Source organism: Microtus oregoni, unplaced genomic scaffold (genome assembly GCF_018167655.1).
Source record: "Microtus oregoni isolate MIOR12 unplaced genomic scaffold, Mior012 000008F_ref0000371, whole genome shotgun sequence".
Classification (NCBI taxonomy): domain Eukaryota; kingdom Metazoa; phylum Chordata; class Mammalia; order Rodentia; family Cricetidae; genus Microtus; species Microtus oregoni.
Genome location: NW_024543067.1, coordinates 45,241,151 through 45,257,499, shown reverse-complemented (window position 1 = coordinate 45,257,499; position 16,349 = coordinate 45,241,151). Strand labels below are relative to the sequence as shown.

Genomic DNA, 16,349 nt, shown 5'->3' with positions numbered 1-16,349 from the left:
AGGTGGCTAGTACGATGAGAAAGAAGCATTGCACACAATGTCACCAAGCACTGACCGGGGTGATCATCCACTGACTAGGCTTTGTTTACTGTCACCAAGCACTGACTGGGGTGATCATCCACTATTTCTTTCTGTCGCTTTTCTCCTTTTAGTCTACTCCCCCACCCACTTTTTCCATCATCTTGCAGTTCTGTTTTGTTTTATACTTTTAGTTTTTAAACTTGCTTCTATCCAATCCTTCTTTGGTTGTTGCTTTTCCACTCAGAAATACAGCCATGTGTGAGCATGAGCCTGAAGTGTTGAGACCACAGAGACAGTCAAAGGAGACTGTCAATAACAGAAGCAGACCCCATAGCTTGGCAGAGTTGACATGTTTACATACTTAGGCTTTACATGTGTGTCTGGGAAGAATGAACATGCAGGTTGTAGGTGTGAAAGTTTGATCTCACTGGAGATGGTTTTAGGGCAGATGGTTAGAAAAGGAAGCATTTGGTATAGGAAATGGCCAAGGTAAGCAACTTCTTGATATATGATTCCATACCAGTTGGCCACAAGCATCCTCCATGGACTGAACTAAAGTAGAACTCAAGCACCGAGGCCCTGGTCACAGTTCAGATGCTCACTCTCAGTCCTCAGTTTTCGCACACAGAAAACCAGGAGAAATTCAGCAGATACTTTATAGGCTCAGTAAGTGAGATGCCTAGGGAAAGACCCTGTGTTGTAGCCCTATACGTTCCAACCATTTGTAGTTACAATTAGGTATATTTATGGTCAACTGAGGATTGGGAAAACATTGTGGATCACCAGAAAGGGTGGGCCAACTAGACACTTTCGTTTTTCTCTATGATTGAATCTATGTCCATTTGTCTTAGCATCAGAGTGGAGAGGAGTAACTTTGAGGAGTCCACAGAGGACATCTTACTCAAAGGGTCATCATGGATAAAAATGCCAAGCTCATTGAGAGAATTTTCCTAAGCCAGTCAGCTAAGAAACAACATAGGCTGCACACTAAATCCTTCTGGAGAACACCCTTTCTCTCAGCTTATCACATCTTAGTCTCTGAGAGCTGAACTTTTAGTATCGCTAATACAACTTTTGATCTTGGCTTACTGTCACATACTCATTCATCCACAAAATCTTCTAGATCAGCTACTATGTATGAATCTCTATGTCAGATTATAGAGAAATAGCTAAACATGGTTCCTAGGTCCAAGGATCTTACAGAATTAAGGAGGAAATGACGTGCATCAAACTAAACAACTTGAAGGGAAAGTCCTAAGTTGAAGGTAAAGGTTGTGGAATCGGGGAATCTACCTGCTGTGTCCAGATTACATGCTTATCTATCTCTCAGGACAATGTGTTGTACCTGCTTGGGTAGATACTGAACACATTCTTGTAGAATGAACACTGTGAGGATACCGTGGGCAAATCAAGATATGACAAGTGTATGAGGTGGGTGGGGTGCTGATCTGCATAGAGTCTAGGGAAGCCTTCCTCCAGGAACGGATGCTGAGAGTGGGCTCCAATTAGATGAATGAGACCAGGGGATTTAGAGGATGGAGACTGCTGTAGTTAAAGGGAAGAGGAGACATCGGAGGAAACAAAAGCCAATGATCCTGGCAAGTATACAAATAGAGAGAGTGACCATATGGGGCACTTCACAGTCAGTGTTGGTAGACATGGAAAAGAATCGTGGCATCCAGCATCCATAGGAAAGGTTCAGTAGTTTTAGTTATTTTGATAAACTTTGTCCTACTGACAATTCACAATCTTTCCAGTTTCAGATCAGTAATCTGAGGTCTTCCATCTTTGGGTGTTATCTAGATTTATTTAATCCTCTCACCAGCATTTTGAGGCAGTCACAAAAATCCCAACAACCTCATTGAGGAAAAGAAGGATGAAGGTGTTTGACTGACATGTGGCTGAATTGGGGTGCAAATCTATGTCTGTACTGTGAAGTGGCTTATGTCCTCTAAAATTATTATGTTAAATGTCTAGCCATAAGCATGACCCTGTTTGGCTATGACATCTATAAGAAGGTACTTAGGTTAAATGAGGTTATAAAGGTGGTGCCCCTAGCTGGCATCATTTGTGGTCCTCTAAGAGAAGATGGCACACGAGTCAGCTAGCTGCCTTTCTTCTCCTCCCTCTTCTTCATGATTTTATCTCTCCATTCTTTATTTCGATTGGCCCTCAGGAAAAAGGCTATGTGAGGACACAAGTGCAATTTATAAATGACACAATGCATTCCCTGGTGACAGCAGAAAATGATAAGAACTCAAATACTCAAGCGATCATTTCCAGGTTCTTACAGTAGCCATATTCTCTCCTCCTGAAACTTCCTTAGCCAATGGAGGGAATGAAGGTCAGAGTATGGAATACTCTCTGATGTTTTCATTCAGTGTTATCATGACTAAGGAACAAGCATTTGTGATCTTCAAGGTTTGGCACAGTATGTCTTTCATAGCCCTGGCTCCACAACTGACACTTGAAAATAAAAATGTTCTAGTTTTCCATAAGACCAAGATGGACATGCCTTGGACAAGTAGAGCTGCCAGGCTTTCTCTGGATGCAGAACTAAGGACAAGCTAAAGTGACACCTAAATGTTTGAGTGTGGGGGTAAAAGTATCTTTGCCTCATTTGATTCCTCTCTGGGTAAATACTCTGGGACAATGTAAAGTGTCTGAGTCTGGGTCTCATCTTGATGTGGGAGTGGCATATATCAATCTGTTGATTTCATTGGTTAAGTAATAAAGAAACTGCTTGGCTGGCCCTCATAGGTTAAAACATAGGTAGGTGGAGTAAACAGAACAGAATGCTGGGAGAAAGAAACTGAGTCAGGGAGTAGCCATGATTCTCCCACTCCAGGCAGATGCAGGTTAAGATCATTCCTGGTAAGCCAGCTCGTGGGCTACACAGATTATAAGAAATGGGCTAGTCCAGGTGCGAGAGTTAGCCGAGGAGAGGCTAGATATAATGGGCCAAGCGGTGTTTAAAAGAATACAGTTTCAGTGTAATTATTTCGGGTAAAGCTAGCTGTGTGGGCGGCCGGGACACATATTCCTCCCCTCAGTATATTTCGGCATTACTCAAACTCTTTGGTTCTTCTTTTGTTAATCTGTAAACTGCAGGTACTACCTTGCCTTTATCAGCCCTGACATAACTCCAAGAACCCAAGAAATAGTTGGTAAATAAGACATTGCCATCATGGAAAGTAAGCTCAAGAACTTCCATTTTAAAGTAAGAATTTTAGCACTAAGTCAGTATTCTTCTTTGTTTTTGTAAAAGGGAAAAATAAGTAAAACCATTCATGGGGTGGGGGAACTTGTCCCTAGAGACAGTCATGTAATAATCTTCTTGGTCTCTGGGCCATGTTTATGTCAATGTACCTCTATGCAGACAAAGCAGGGGGCTCATCCTTGTGAGCAGGGGCCCGTTAGATGCTTATCATGGCATGGCAGAGTATAGTAGGGTGAATTCACTTCTTCTAAGCTCCATAATCAAATTCCCTAAGTTTTCATGAAAGCTATCGTATTCTACATGCTTGTTAACAATACGGTCAAGCCACACCCCTCTGAAACCTACTATAGAGAATATACGAGGGAAGGGAGCAGGCTTAAAATACAAGAACATAGGCATTCAGGCAGGCAGAGGAAGGAAGGAGCATGCTGTACCCACCTGCCACTGCTGATGAGGGGCTTATTTCTAAGACACACACAGCACAATGCACACACAATGCAGAGAGAAAACAAAAGACATAGATCACACATTTCAGATGGTTGGTGGACAAAGTTCAGTACATGTCAAACTTGTTACATCTGAAGTGCACATGGAAAAATGGGTCTCTCTCCACTCTGTTCATCAGATGCTCCCCTCTCACCAAACCTTTGCAAATAAACATATATACACGCACATGATATACCACCGTAAGCTGACTCTGGTCTACAGGATGGATGTTGCATGGGAATATGAGCACAGCAGTATGGTGAGATGGAATGAAGAAGGAGGAGGTCTTCCACAGTAGCCATTTGTGGTCCCCAGGCATCCCCATCCGAGAGGAGAAACAGACCTCCAGAAAAAGGTCTGAGCTTTTTGGAGGAACAGAAGGGCCTCCCAGTGAGAACTCAGGCTTCTGTTCCCCAGTTATCCCCTTGGATGAGAAGATGGCCTGATGATCCTCATGAGAATCGGGATGACAAGGATGGTCATGGTTTACAACTAGGACTGTGACCCCAGGAGCACGGATTCTTAGTATGGACGTTATCACATCTCCCAGTTGTTTCTCGTTGGTTCCCACAAGTTCTGTCTTCTCATTTGTCTTCAGATGACATTACTGTTGAACTGTCCTATGGTTCTCTGTCCCATACGGAATCCACAATCAAAGTTGATTGAGAATTTGGTTTACTCCTTTGGAAAGGAGAAAACCTGGCCAGAATAAATTATCTTGGAAACATGACTGCGTGGCATGCTAGAGGAATGATAGGGAGAAGGATTTTTGCAGCTAAGGGTGGTGGGTTGAACAATATGGATGGAAACAGGCCAAGCAGACTGTGCCTATTACCCTCCCAAGCTCCTGGAGCTCCCTCACACAGCCAAGCCCTCCAGATTCAGGCTTCCTGCACTCACCATACAGTGTGATGCTGGCATTGGTGTTCCCAAGCTTATTTGTGGCCACACAGGTATAGTTGCCATAATCCTTCTCTGAGACATTGAAGAAAGTCAAAGTGGATATGCGGCCTTTGTTCTCAATCCTCACTCCATCCAGGCCAGTGGCTAACCTGCAGCAGGAGAAAGCACTATTGTTCTGGACTCACTGTCCAGCAGAAGCAGCAGGTATTAAAAGAAGGCAAGGGTGTGAGTCCTAGAATTACCGCAATGAGGTCCTATTAAAAATGCCCTTTCTTCTGACTAACCCAGCCCATCAACACAAGCCTTAAATGTCATGTCTTTTATTGGATAGAAAAGGGAATAGTCATACTCAAAAGGAAGCTCCCTGGAAGCTAACCATGTCCATAACTAATCCAAGATTCGAAAACAAGGTCAATTCATTCTGTTGACTTCCCAGCTTCCTTCAATTTTTTTTCCTTCTCACTTCTGATTCTAAAAGGAAACTTGGTTACAAAGGAGGTTATAACACATTTTTATCTTGCTTTGTTTTTCCCCTGGAGTTATTACCCTCCTTCTGGAGGATGCATGATCAATCGGCTCTGCTTCAGAGTTGCCCCAGTTCCTTCAAGGTACCTGGTATCTTCTTTGAACCACTGGAATTCAGCCATGGGGACAGCGGAGGCTTCACAGCTCAAGATGCCCTTCTGACCAACTGAAACACCAGTGTTTTTGGCTTTTGAGATATACGGAGGGTCTGTGGAAACAAAAGCAAGTAAGCAAGAAAAAAAAAAAACAGTGATTCCAGAGAAGAAGACATATGGACACATCTGTTTACTGGACATATGGACACACCCGTCCACTGGCGACACCCTCCTCTTAGTAACAACCACTTATTTTTATTTTGGGAAGATATAACATTTAAATGTAAAGATATTATATTTAATTCCCAGGTTTTCAGCTCAATTCTAAATTAGTCATGGTCCTTACTCACTGGGAGCTCTGAGAGTCCCAGGAAGACTCTAAATGATAACACATGTGTTGCTGAGCAGAGCAATCTGATAAAACACTGCCCTTCCTGTTGGCAGGCCCTTGAGTGTGGGGCTTTGAGAAAAGGGCACTGTCACTTCTAGATTGTTGTTTGCATCCCTGCCCCTTTCCCTCTGGAACTCCCCAACAGCAGATCAACTCACAGTTTACAGTGATTTTTACTTTCCGCACATCAGGAGCGGCGACATCGTTCAAGGCGCTGCACTCGTACTCCCCGGACTGGTCACGTTTGATGTCAGAGATTTCCAGGTATTCATCCTCACTCACAAAGCCCTGGCCTTCTGGGAAAAGTGAGATGGGGCAGAAAACAATGGAGAATGGTTACTCTGGAGACAGAAACATCACCCAATCTGAGAGTGTAAAGGGAAGAGGCAAAGCCAGGTAATGGGGTTGAGAATCCAACAAAGAGATAGGAGCTACAAAGTAAGACAGTCTTTGACGGAGTCTTGAATAAATGTATATATATATACAGGTAAATTGCATCAACTTTTTTAGAGCATTTGATAATAATGGACTATCAATATTTTTTCAATGATTATTATAAGTTAATTAAGAGAGTATATTATAAATTCCCCAGTACATTAATAAGGCTTGACTACTTAAACAGCTATTCATGATCAGTAATATAATAAAACCCTGCAAGTAATTTTAGATTTTTCTAAATAATACTTTTTCATTGTACAGAAATGCCTTTGTATATAAAATATAAGCTAATTCTTTGTAGTAAAGAATTACTAATTCCTTGTAGTAATAGTTAGATGCAATGTATTTCACACTTTAATACAAATAAATTCACAATTGCTGGTTCACTTTCAACCTGAGACAGATAATAAATAACCAGCTCGATTGAGCCATTCCACAATGTGCATATATATTTTTAAAAATATTACTCTGTACATGATAAATAAATACAATTTTAGTTGTCACTTTAAAATTTAAAAATTTAAACTACAGTGGAGTAGACTAGGGAATTGATGAATGAGTTACTTTGTACAGATGTAGAAAGTTCTTGAAAACTTGTTAAAATAAACATAGTAAGCAATGAACCTGAGGTTGCTAGAACACCCCTAAGATTCCACATCTGATGTTGTGGGTCATCCTGAAAGACTAATTCTTACACACTGAGGAAGCTAGCAGTTTCATATCCAAAATATTTGAAGCCTGAAAAAATTGCTTCACTTTATTTTGTTAATGCATGCTCCAACTGCAGTCTGGACCCTTCCCTTTGCCCCTCATCTTATTCATTGCAAAGGGAGCAAGCTCGCTTTCTCTAGTTCTGCTGAAATGCTATACTCCCCTGAAAACTCAAGAAGTGTGAAAGCCAAAAGGCAGAATTATTTTCCTGTCTCACAGACCTGCTGCCTGATCTTCTGTACTCCTGAGACTTAAGCCAGACAATATAAAAGCTCAAGAAACAGGGGCATATACTTGCTCAACCAAATCTGTGTCCACCGTGGCTGTGGGGCAGGGAAGTATTGTGTCTATGAGGAGCACTGAGGTGTGAGGGGGGTAGGGGAGTGGATTCCAGTGACTTTACACCCTAACTGCTCTGAGTCTAGGCTTCAGGGACCTTCTACCACTTCTGCTGTCTATATACAATTGCTTTTTGACACTTGCTGCCTTCCCCGACTCCGTTCTCCAGTTAGAATATAATATTAGGCCTAGATGCTGTCTTAAATTAAAGCCATCTCTAGAAAGTATGATGCCTTAGACGACCATTTTTTTCCAGGACCCTTATCTATGGAAATTGAGTTTCCCCAACTCAGCACCTCTGATAGTTCCATTCCTTGTGATTCTGAAGAAATTTCACATTGGTTAGCAAACCACAGGGTAACCCCACAGGCATGAGTTAGCAGTTAGCAAATCCATCTGAACCAGTGTAGAGATTAATCAATAGGTATATGACTGTCCGGAATGGTGGTCTCTACACTCTCATCCCAGCACTCCAGTAACAATCTGCAATGGTATTACTCTGAAAATTGGTCCCAAGGCACAAAAGAAGATTGGAGAACTGTTGAAAAAGATGGAGGGAAATGTGGGGTCTCCCAAACAAAGTATAGGACCCCCATTTGCTGGAATGCTAGGATGCCTGGTGGAAGTCCTCTATCTCAAATGTGGGGTCCCCCAAACAAGGCATAGGACCCCATTTGCTGGAACGCTAGGGTGGTATGGCTGGTGGAAGTCCTCTACCTCGCAGTTGTCAGACTGGATCATGGCCTGACTCCTCAAGGTTCAATCCGGGGACCTAAGCAACGTCTCCTATTTTCTTAATTCACAGAATTCTGTTTTCTCTTAGTTTGAGAGTTTAAGAAAGATAAATGGTATTTCCTCTATTGAAACTTGGTTGACTGACCCCTGGGAGATTTTTTAAAGAGTAAAACAAGAATGAAGTCAAACACACCCAAATGAACTTTCAGTGTCCAGTCTCACTTTGGATTTTTTTTTTTTGCAATAAATAACTTTGGAATTTTTTGCAATGAATAAATATGGAAGAATGGGAAGTTTGGCTGCCTTTGGTAAGAGCCCATTTTTCTTTAAAAGCATGTACTACAGAATACCTGCCACCATGTAACTACCCCACAGTGCACTTAACAATACAGAGATACCTACCATGGCCCTGGCAGGAGCCTCAAGCAGGGCCAGTGTTTTCTTCTGTGAGGAAAATAAAAAAAAAGCCCCATCTCAGGGTAGACAGTGGGAAGATGCCCAGGAAAGGTTCTGGTCAGGCTCAAGAACGCCAGTCATCTTAGGAGCACTGATGTCTAGACTGGAGGATGGCTTCACGTGACATGGAAGCCACAGACCTCTGTGTGAGCAAGGCAAACTGGCCACTGTGGTGGGATTCCTAAACACCCTCTGGAATGCAAGGGTAGATTTTCACTGTCAGCAATGTTGTTCTCATGGGTAGAATATATAACAGCACAAAAGGAAGAAAGAAAAAGGGGAGATCCATGTAAAATGGGGGGTCCTTATGATAATACCACCTCATCAAATGAGAAAACAGATTTTGTCAAGTTTGTACTAGAGAGGAAGTGCTTTCCAGATTTTAATTTGCATATAAATTCCTCGGGGACTTAAAAAATCATCTTCGCATTCAGGTGTTTAGAGTGAGGGTTCCAGGATTCTGAGCTTCTCATGGGCGCTCAAGTGAGCTGTGTTGCTGGCCTGAGACCACCCTCCAGTAATGACATCATCAGGCAGCCTTCAGAACTGTTGCTGGCCTAGATAATCACAGGCTCGTGACTGACTGTGTCTATGCTGTAGTTTGGATCTTAAATGTTGCCTGACAGCTCTTGTGTCAGAGTCCTAGTGAAAAACTTGATGCCATTGAAAGGTAGCATTTTTTTGTTTTTCAAGACAGCATTTCTCTGCAGTTTTGGAGCCTGTCTTGGAACTAGCTCTTGTAGACCAGGCTGGCCTTGAACTCACAGAGATCCCCCTGCCTCTGCTTCCTGAGTGCTGGGATTAAAGGCCTGTGCCAACATCGCCTGTCTGGGAGGAAGCATTTTAAGAGGTGGGAACTAATGGGAGGTGTGGCCTTGGAGGTAATAGGGGACCATGACCCTCCCCCTCTTCCAACCAGGAGTGGTACCGCTCTGGATTATGCTTCTACCACGATGCACTGCCTTGCCGAAGGACTACAGTAAAACAACCAACCATGACCTTCAGTTCCCTCAGCCCATGAGACACAGAAAACCCCTTTTCTCATCATACTCTGAACATCTCAGGCACCTGTCACAGGGATGTAAATCTAGTTTGATAACAACCATGACCTTGTTAGCAGGCAGGTCAGGAAGATACACCGAGGAACCCCTCATGCTGTGTGAGATCTGCCTGCGCTGCATCTCCAAAGGTGCAAGCACCTCAGGAGCTCAGAGGACAGACCAAGGCTGAGGTCCAAACCCTTAAAACTGTGACTCCCATTGACTCTCCATGACGTGTTATAAAGCATGCATCTCTCCAAAAAGGCTTCTTTGCTCAAGTATGGGAAAAGGTTCAGTGAAGGGGATTTAGATGACCCTAACTACTTTGGATGTTGGATTTAGATGGTCCTACCTACTCTGAATGTTGGATGAGATTTTTAAAGCACAACCAGTGAAGACTGATAGATGCCAGGAGCCCTAGGTCACTGCAGGACAGAAGCTTTCTAATACTGACTATTAGACCTCTGACTTGGTACTTTAGAGAAGAGGCAGGAAGTTGAGTTTGGGGGAAGCACAGATTGGATGGTGGGAAGATGAAATGCATGCTAAAATGAGGAAGGTAAGACAGACAGAGCTGGGACACGCAAGATGCCGGGAGTCCTCAGGATTGTGAAGACTTGTTTGAAAGGGTTTCTTTTACTAAAGGCTACCTGACTATAATATTTTCTCAGACAAAGGACATTAGAGTAGGAGTCTAGGATAGTTCCCCAGATTTTCTTTATATATGATCTTCCCTCACAAGCTGAGAATCCAGAGGCATTATGAATCTGCCTTACACCTTCAGGCACCCCCATTAAAAATTTAAAATAGGGGGCGTTTCTTTGGAAGAATGCAATATTTCAAAGACAATCATCCAATTCATTAGACTTACAAGACTGAGATCTATACAGCTATGAATGAGCCTTTCTAAGACATGAGAGGTCACCTGTCTTGACCCAGGGTGTGTGCTTGGGGTAGAGTGGGCGAGTCACGGTTCTGTGAATACAGGCACAAGTTCTCATATATTAAGATCTCCAGACAACTTTCTCACAAGGCCCCTTCTGTCTATAAAATGGATTCGTAGACAGAAGCTAAGCGAGAAGGATGTTTGACGGTCTTTACTGTCCTTGCACTTCCCAATAGGCATGTAATTCGAGCTTATCATGGTCAGGAACTGTGTGGGACACTGTGTTCAGGTGTGCAGTTTGTGGGAGCAATGTGGCACCAGCAATATAGAAACCAAAAATAATTTCACGAGCCCCAAACTTCGAGCAGATTTTTACTTTGTTCTATCTTTAGCTTGGTATTTCAGTTCTTTGCGATTTCCAGATCTCTCACAGAAGGGATAGGAGGGTAGGAAGATATCTCACAGCTGGAAGTAATGTAAGTAGTGGGGGGTGACTAGATCAGACAGGAAGTCTGAGGAGACACCCAGAGGCCCCCTGACCCACTTCTGCTCGCTTCTAGCCTGAGCCCCAGCCGGCTGCATGAGGCCATCTGTCTTTCGGCCCATCGTCCCTTCTGCTTCTCCAGCAGACTCCTCAGGGCACAGTTGGAAGGAAGAGAGGTCAAAGACTTCAGCCTTCCATGTTTGGGAGATTATTGTTCTGGACAGAATGTTATTCTCCTCTCTCTGAACATCCCTGGGGACAGATTTAGAACGTGTCCTTTCCTCTCTCTTTCTCTCGACCAGACTGTTCACATCATCAAAGTCACCATCTTCTTCTCGAGGCAAGTCCAGCCCAGCTCTCCTATGGAAATGATTAAGTCACCTCAGGTGTCCCCAGCCCTGCCATGCTTTTACACATGCTATTTACAGCTGCAGGTCTATTACCGAAGCCGTTTCTCTGAAGTTAAACATCAGCACCTGTCACAGCATGAGCCCTGTCAGGAGGTGACACCGAGGAACATGCCCAGAGGGTGAGAGCCTCGCAGAAGCCAGTGGCAGGAGGTAATCACAGAGGGGACCTGGGATATGGAGACACGGTGGGAAGGGAAAGGCATGGGTGCGGAGTGCTCAGGAAGAAGAGGCAGGGGGGAAATAAGAGGCAAGACAGAGAGCAGCTGTGGGAGATGGTGGATTGCACAGAAAATCCTGTTGCTCACATGAGGAGCGTCCATGAGGTCCAGTGAGAGGAGCTCTTACTGACGATCCACAGGTGTACTGAATTTGTGAGGTTGAGAACATGCACACATTGATTGTGTGCAGACTTTTGGCCTATCACTGTACAGCGAGACTTTTTGTTCTACCTGGGCCAATAGGCTTTTGTGTTTTCACTGAAGACGGGGATCAATTCAAGCTATCAAAAACAAATGTTTGCTTTGCTCCTTTGCATCGAGAGTATACTGTGCTTATGAGGCACCATGCACTAGCTGACGTGTCTCATGTTTGGACCTCCTGCAGTGGACTTTCTGGAACAAGATAAGACCTCAGGAAGAACACATCCCACAGTTTCTTGCTGTGAGGTGAATGCAGTGTAGCAGAGACCATCAGACATTTATGTAGTCTAGTGTGCCCAAATCCTACCCATTCCATCTTTCTCCTCTGCCGTATTTGTGCCAACAAAACATGACACAATGCATGTTTGCATGTGAGCGCACACACACAAATACATGTGCATGCATACTTGTGAACATGCGTGCGCGCACACACACAAATGAGACAACAGTTGACTAGAAAACAGCTTTCCTTCTGGTTCTAATTGAACAGAATAAATGGGGTATAGTCCTATACAGACAACTCTCAATAGAGGAATCTCAAATGGCTGATAGACACATAAGGAAATGCTCAACATCCTTAGCCATCAGAGAAATGCAAATCAAAACAACTCTGAGATTCCATCTTACACCTGTCACAATGGCCAAGTTAAAAAACACTGAAGACAACTTATGCTGGAGAGGATGTGGAGTAAGGAGAACACTCCCCTATTCCCAACGGGAGTGCAAACTTATACAGTCTCTTTGGAAATCAGTATGGAGATTTCTCAGAAAATTAATAATCAATCTACCTCAAGACCCAGCAATACTACTCTTAAGAATATACCCATAATATGCTCGATCATACCACAAGAAGTTTCGCTCAACTATGTTAATAGTCACATTATTTGTAATAGCTAGACCGGGAAACAACCTAGATACCTCTCAACTAAAGAATGGATAAAGAAAGTGTGGTACATTTACACAATGGAGTGCTACTCAGTGGTAAAAAATAATGATGTCTTGAAATTTGCAGGCAAATAGATGGAACTAGGAAAAAAAATGCCGAGTGAGATAACCCAGACCTAGAGAAACAAATATAATAAGTATGAACTAATAAGTAACCTTTAGACATAAAACAAAGAATAACTAGACTACAGTCCACAACCACAGAGAACCTAGACAACCAAGAAGATCCTAAGAGAGAAATAGATAGATCTGCCTAGGAAGAAGAAAAAGACAAGATCTCCTGAGTAAATTGGAAGCGTGGGGGAGGGGGGGTGAAAGGGGAGAGGGAAAAAAAGGGGGAGTGGGGAAAATGTATAGCTCAATTAAAAACAATAAAGTATAAAACAAAAAAGAAATCAGCTTTCTGTCTTTCAGGTTGGACTAGAGCTGAACTGGGAATCCAAGTCTGACCCAGGTTCTTAACTTTCTCTTGGTGGACTGAAGATACCCTAGGCACAGTGGGGGCACATGACTTGGTACCCAGGTACTGGCATAAAACTGAGCCTGAGCACTAGAGTGACTAAAAGTTCAGACTTACAAGGACCAAGGACATACAGGTAAGTCAGGAAAGAAGAAAGCACACACAGACGGATAAGCTTTCCTTCCTTTCTTCCTTCCTCCCTCCTTCTTTCCGTTTTCCCTTTCCCTCTTCATTTTCAAGACAGGTTTTTTCTGGGTATCCCTGGTTGTCCTGGAACTCACTCTGTAGACCAGGCTAGATCTCAAACTCAGAGATCTGCCTGCTTCTGCCTCTGAGTGCTGGGATTAAAGGCATGTGCTATCACCACCAGGCAGGTGATCCTTATTCTGTTCACAGATGTACATCTCCTTGCCTAAGACAATGCTATCTTAGCAGTTAACAGGTGCTTAGTCACCTGTTTCTCATGGCAGAGACAGAGTTTGAAAAGAAGAAATGTTGCCTTCTATGAATTTGATCTCCTTCCTAGAGATTTCCCAGAACCACTTTAGCCACATTTCCTAAAACAAGAGATCCCTTCTTTATAAATTTTTCTTAAAAGATTTAGTTATAGACTATTTTGCCTGCATGCATATCTGTGAACCACTTGCATGCAGTGCCCTTGGGGGTCAGAAGAGGGTGTCAGATCCCCTGAAGCTGGAGCGACAGGTGGGGTACTAGGAAGAGAACCCAGGACCTCTGAACTAGCAGCCATTGCTCTTAACCTCGGAGCTCCCTTCTCCTGAAGTTCAAAAACATTGGTAATAGGAGTGAATTTGGAGTGAGTTCAGGCCATACTGTCCGAGATTCGGATCACCGCAGGTGACCTGGTGTTTGACCTGTTCGTTCTTCCTTTGTTACAGTACTGTCTATTGCCTAAACCACCTACACCTGAACAGAAATGACATGTTCCACTGCTTTGACTAGCTCATGGCATCTGCTGTGAACTGAATATACAGCATGCATTCAGGTTGAGGGATGGAGTCTGTGCAATCCTTTCTGTGATTCGCCTCCCCTCCACCATAGTCTTCTCCACACCACTAGTCTTTCCGACCCCTTTCCTTCTCTTAGAAGGATACTGGCGATAAGCAAGCCCAGGCTCCTCCTTAATCAGATAGAGGAGTGTGGACTGCAGGACTTCCTTGCCTGCTCCAGGCTCCCAGATTGGCTGTTCCCTTCTCTGCACTAGAGTTAATAGAAAGTGCGACAAACCCACTATTTCCTTCTCTCTTAATTAATACAAGCAATTGAATTGTGCTAACGTGATTTTGGTTGGGAGACCCAGCCCCTGGGTCAATGGATTCACTTGCTGCCAGTGGCAAAAGTGCTTTATCTTAGGCTCGGAAAACCTTTCTGGGGCCGTAGCTGCCAGCGTCTGCCCCATCCAGAATGATGTGTTGGCTGGCTGCTTTCTCTGAGGTTGACAGCAAGCTGGTTGATGACAAGGTCAATGTGCTTGTGAAAGGTAGCTGAGTTCCAGCACAGGGAGGAGCATGTCAATAAGGACGCGGCAGCTGCTCATCAGTGCCTCCCTGAAACCCTGTTCCCATGTTTTGGTCGGGGAAAACAGGACCACAGGAAAAGAAAATGAGTCAAGCAATTCATCCTAGAGGAAGTAAAGGTTCTGTCTGGCATGTAGAAAGGGGCATCTGGGGATTCATGGCAGACGCAGAAGTAAGTGCCTAAATTATATCCAAGGAGCAACTTGGAGGTGGCCTCTAGTGCCTAAGTATACACGTGGGTTGTTTTAAGTTGTTCCCAGGCATAGGCTCCTTCTTAAAGTTCCCAAGGCACTCTAAGGAGTAAACAGGGATGAGAATCCAGGGTCATAGATGAAACTCAATGCCTTTGCTTTCCAAGCGCTTGTCTTGCTCATGACCAATTCCTCTTCTGAGATGTCACTCATGGTCTTGGAACCAAAGGTCTGTGCACATCTTAGTATGTTCAAATTTGTCCACTGTTGGTGACTGTAGAAAACAATGTCATGAATTTGACACCAGTTCTATTGCAGGCAGAGCCTGGGTTATGGTACAAGGCACTGACAGTCAGGGTGGGGCTGAAAGTATCCACAGCTGTCCATCTCCAGCAGCTAGAGTATCCCAGATATTCTAGCAGAGAACATGGCCTCTCTCAAAGCACAGTGAAGATGCCCAGGAACTGAGCTGAGTTATTTTCTCTTTCCATGGCTCAGTATATGCCGGAAGAACTAGGATACAACCCTTATAAAATTATTTATTTATTGAGATTATAAGATAATTATGTGATTTCCCTATTCTCTTTCTTGCCTTCAAAACCTTTTAATACAGTCAGCTTTGATCTCTTGCAAATTCATGAGCTCTTTTTTTTATTAATTGTTGCTACACACACACATACACACACACAAAAGTATGTGTGTGTATGTGTGCCTGTTTATGTGTTTTACCCTAAAAATATAAGTAGAGTCTGCTTAAACATGAGCTGAACATGGACAGGAACAATAGGTGTTCATACACGGACAGACTAAAATCCAGAAGGCCACAACCCTACACAAAGAACTACAGACAAATAGGAATGCTGAGAACACACCCAGAAAAGAGCATATCTATTGTTATCTAAGACCGAATTGGTCTGCCCTGAAAACGTACATACAAGCAACATTATACAGAATGAGCAAAGTGTGCTTATGTATTTAGGGTGCAGCATTTTATGACATAGATGATGTTATGGCCCTGTTGAGTGTCATCCTCACTGAGTGACACAGACACAACCAGTGTGCCTGCGAGGATGTGGCACATTTCTTTAAAATGATGTATGGGAGAAAGGAGATAGAGGAGAGAGAGAGAGAAAGAGAGAGCAATGTACTAAGCACTATGGTATACTTGGGCTAATAACAATGCCGCTATTGAGTTGGGCATGGTGACACACAAGCCATTTGGAGGAAGAAGCAGGATGAAACATGAGAGGCACAAGTCTGAGGCTAGCATGATCTACATAGAGTTTGAGTCCAGCCAGGGTCACACAGCAAGGCTCTGCCTAGAAAAAGAAAAGTAAATAACATTTGCATTTTAGCCAATAATCTAGTCAAAACCACATAAACAACAGTTCAGACTTAAACAGTGTACAGATGGAAAGAAAAAAATAATCACTCTAAAATAGTGGAACTTAAATAACTAAGTTATTGACAATGTGTTTAAGAATATTTGAAAGCTGTTATTTATTTTATAGGTTTTTTATTATTATTACTATTAATTACACCCTGAACCAGTAGTTATGTCTATACAACATAGAAAGTGCACATAATTCTGAATAGTAAAAATAGCAGCAAACAACAGGGAGAAAAAAAATCCACCAAGGCATTGAAGAGACACTA

The 16,349-nt window shown here is 43.2% G+C and overlaps 1 protein-coding gene across 3 annotated transcripts in view; it reads right to left on the bottom strand.

Moving 5' to 3' along the window:
• The window catches only part of Opcml (opioid binding protein/cell adhesion molecule like), a 1,140,610-nt gene that overhangs the window by 17,228 nt on the left and 1,107,033 nt on the right, over nt 1-16,349 (bottom strand). For 2 of the 3 annotated variants that reach the window (XM_041656990.1, XM_041656987.1), the window contains 3 exons: nt 5,800-5,937; nt 5,243-5,363; nt 4,628-4,779 (listed from right to left, as the gene is read on the bottom strand). In XM_041656990.1, coding sequence (XP_041512924.1) covers nt 4,628-4,779; nt 5,243-5,363; nt 5,800-5,937 — 411 coding nt within the window. The remainder of the gene's footprint in view (nt 1-4,627; nt 4,780-5,242; nt 5,364-5,799; nt 5,938-16,349) is intronic. The other variant, XM_041656989.1, reaches the window with a different exon arrangement.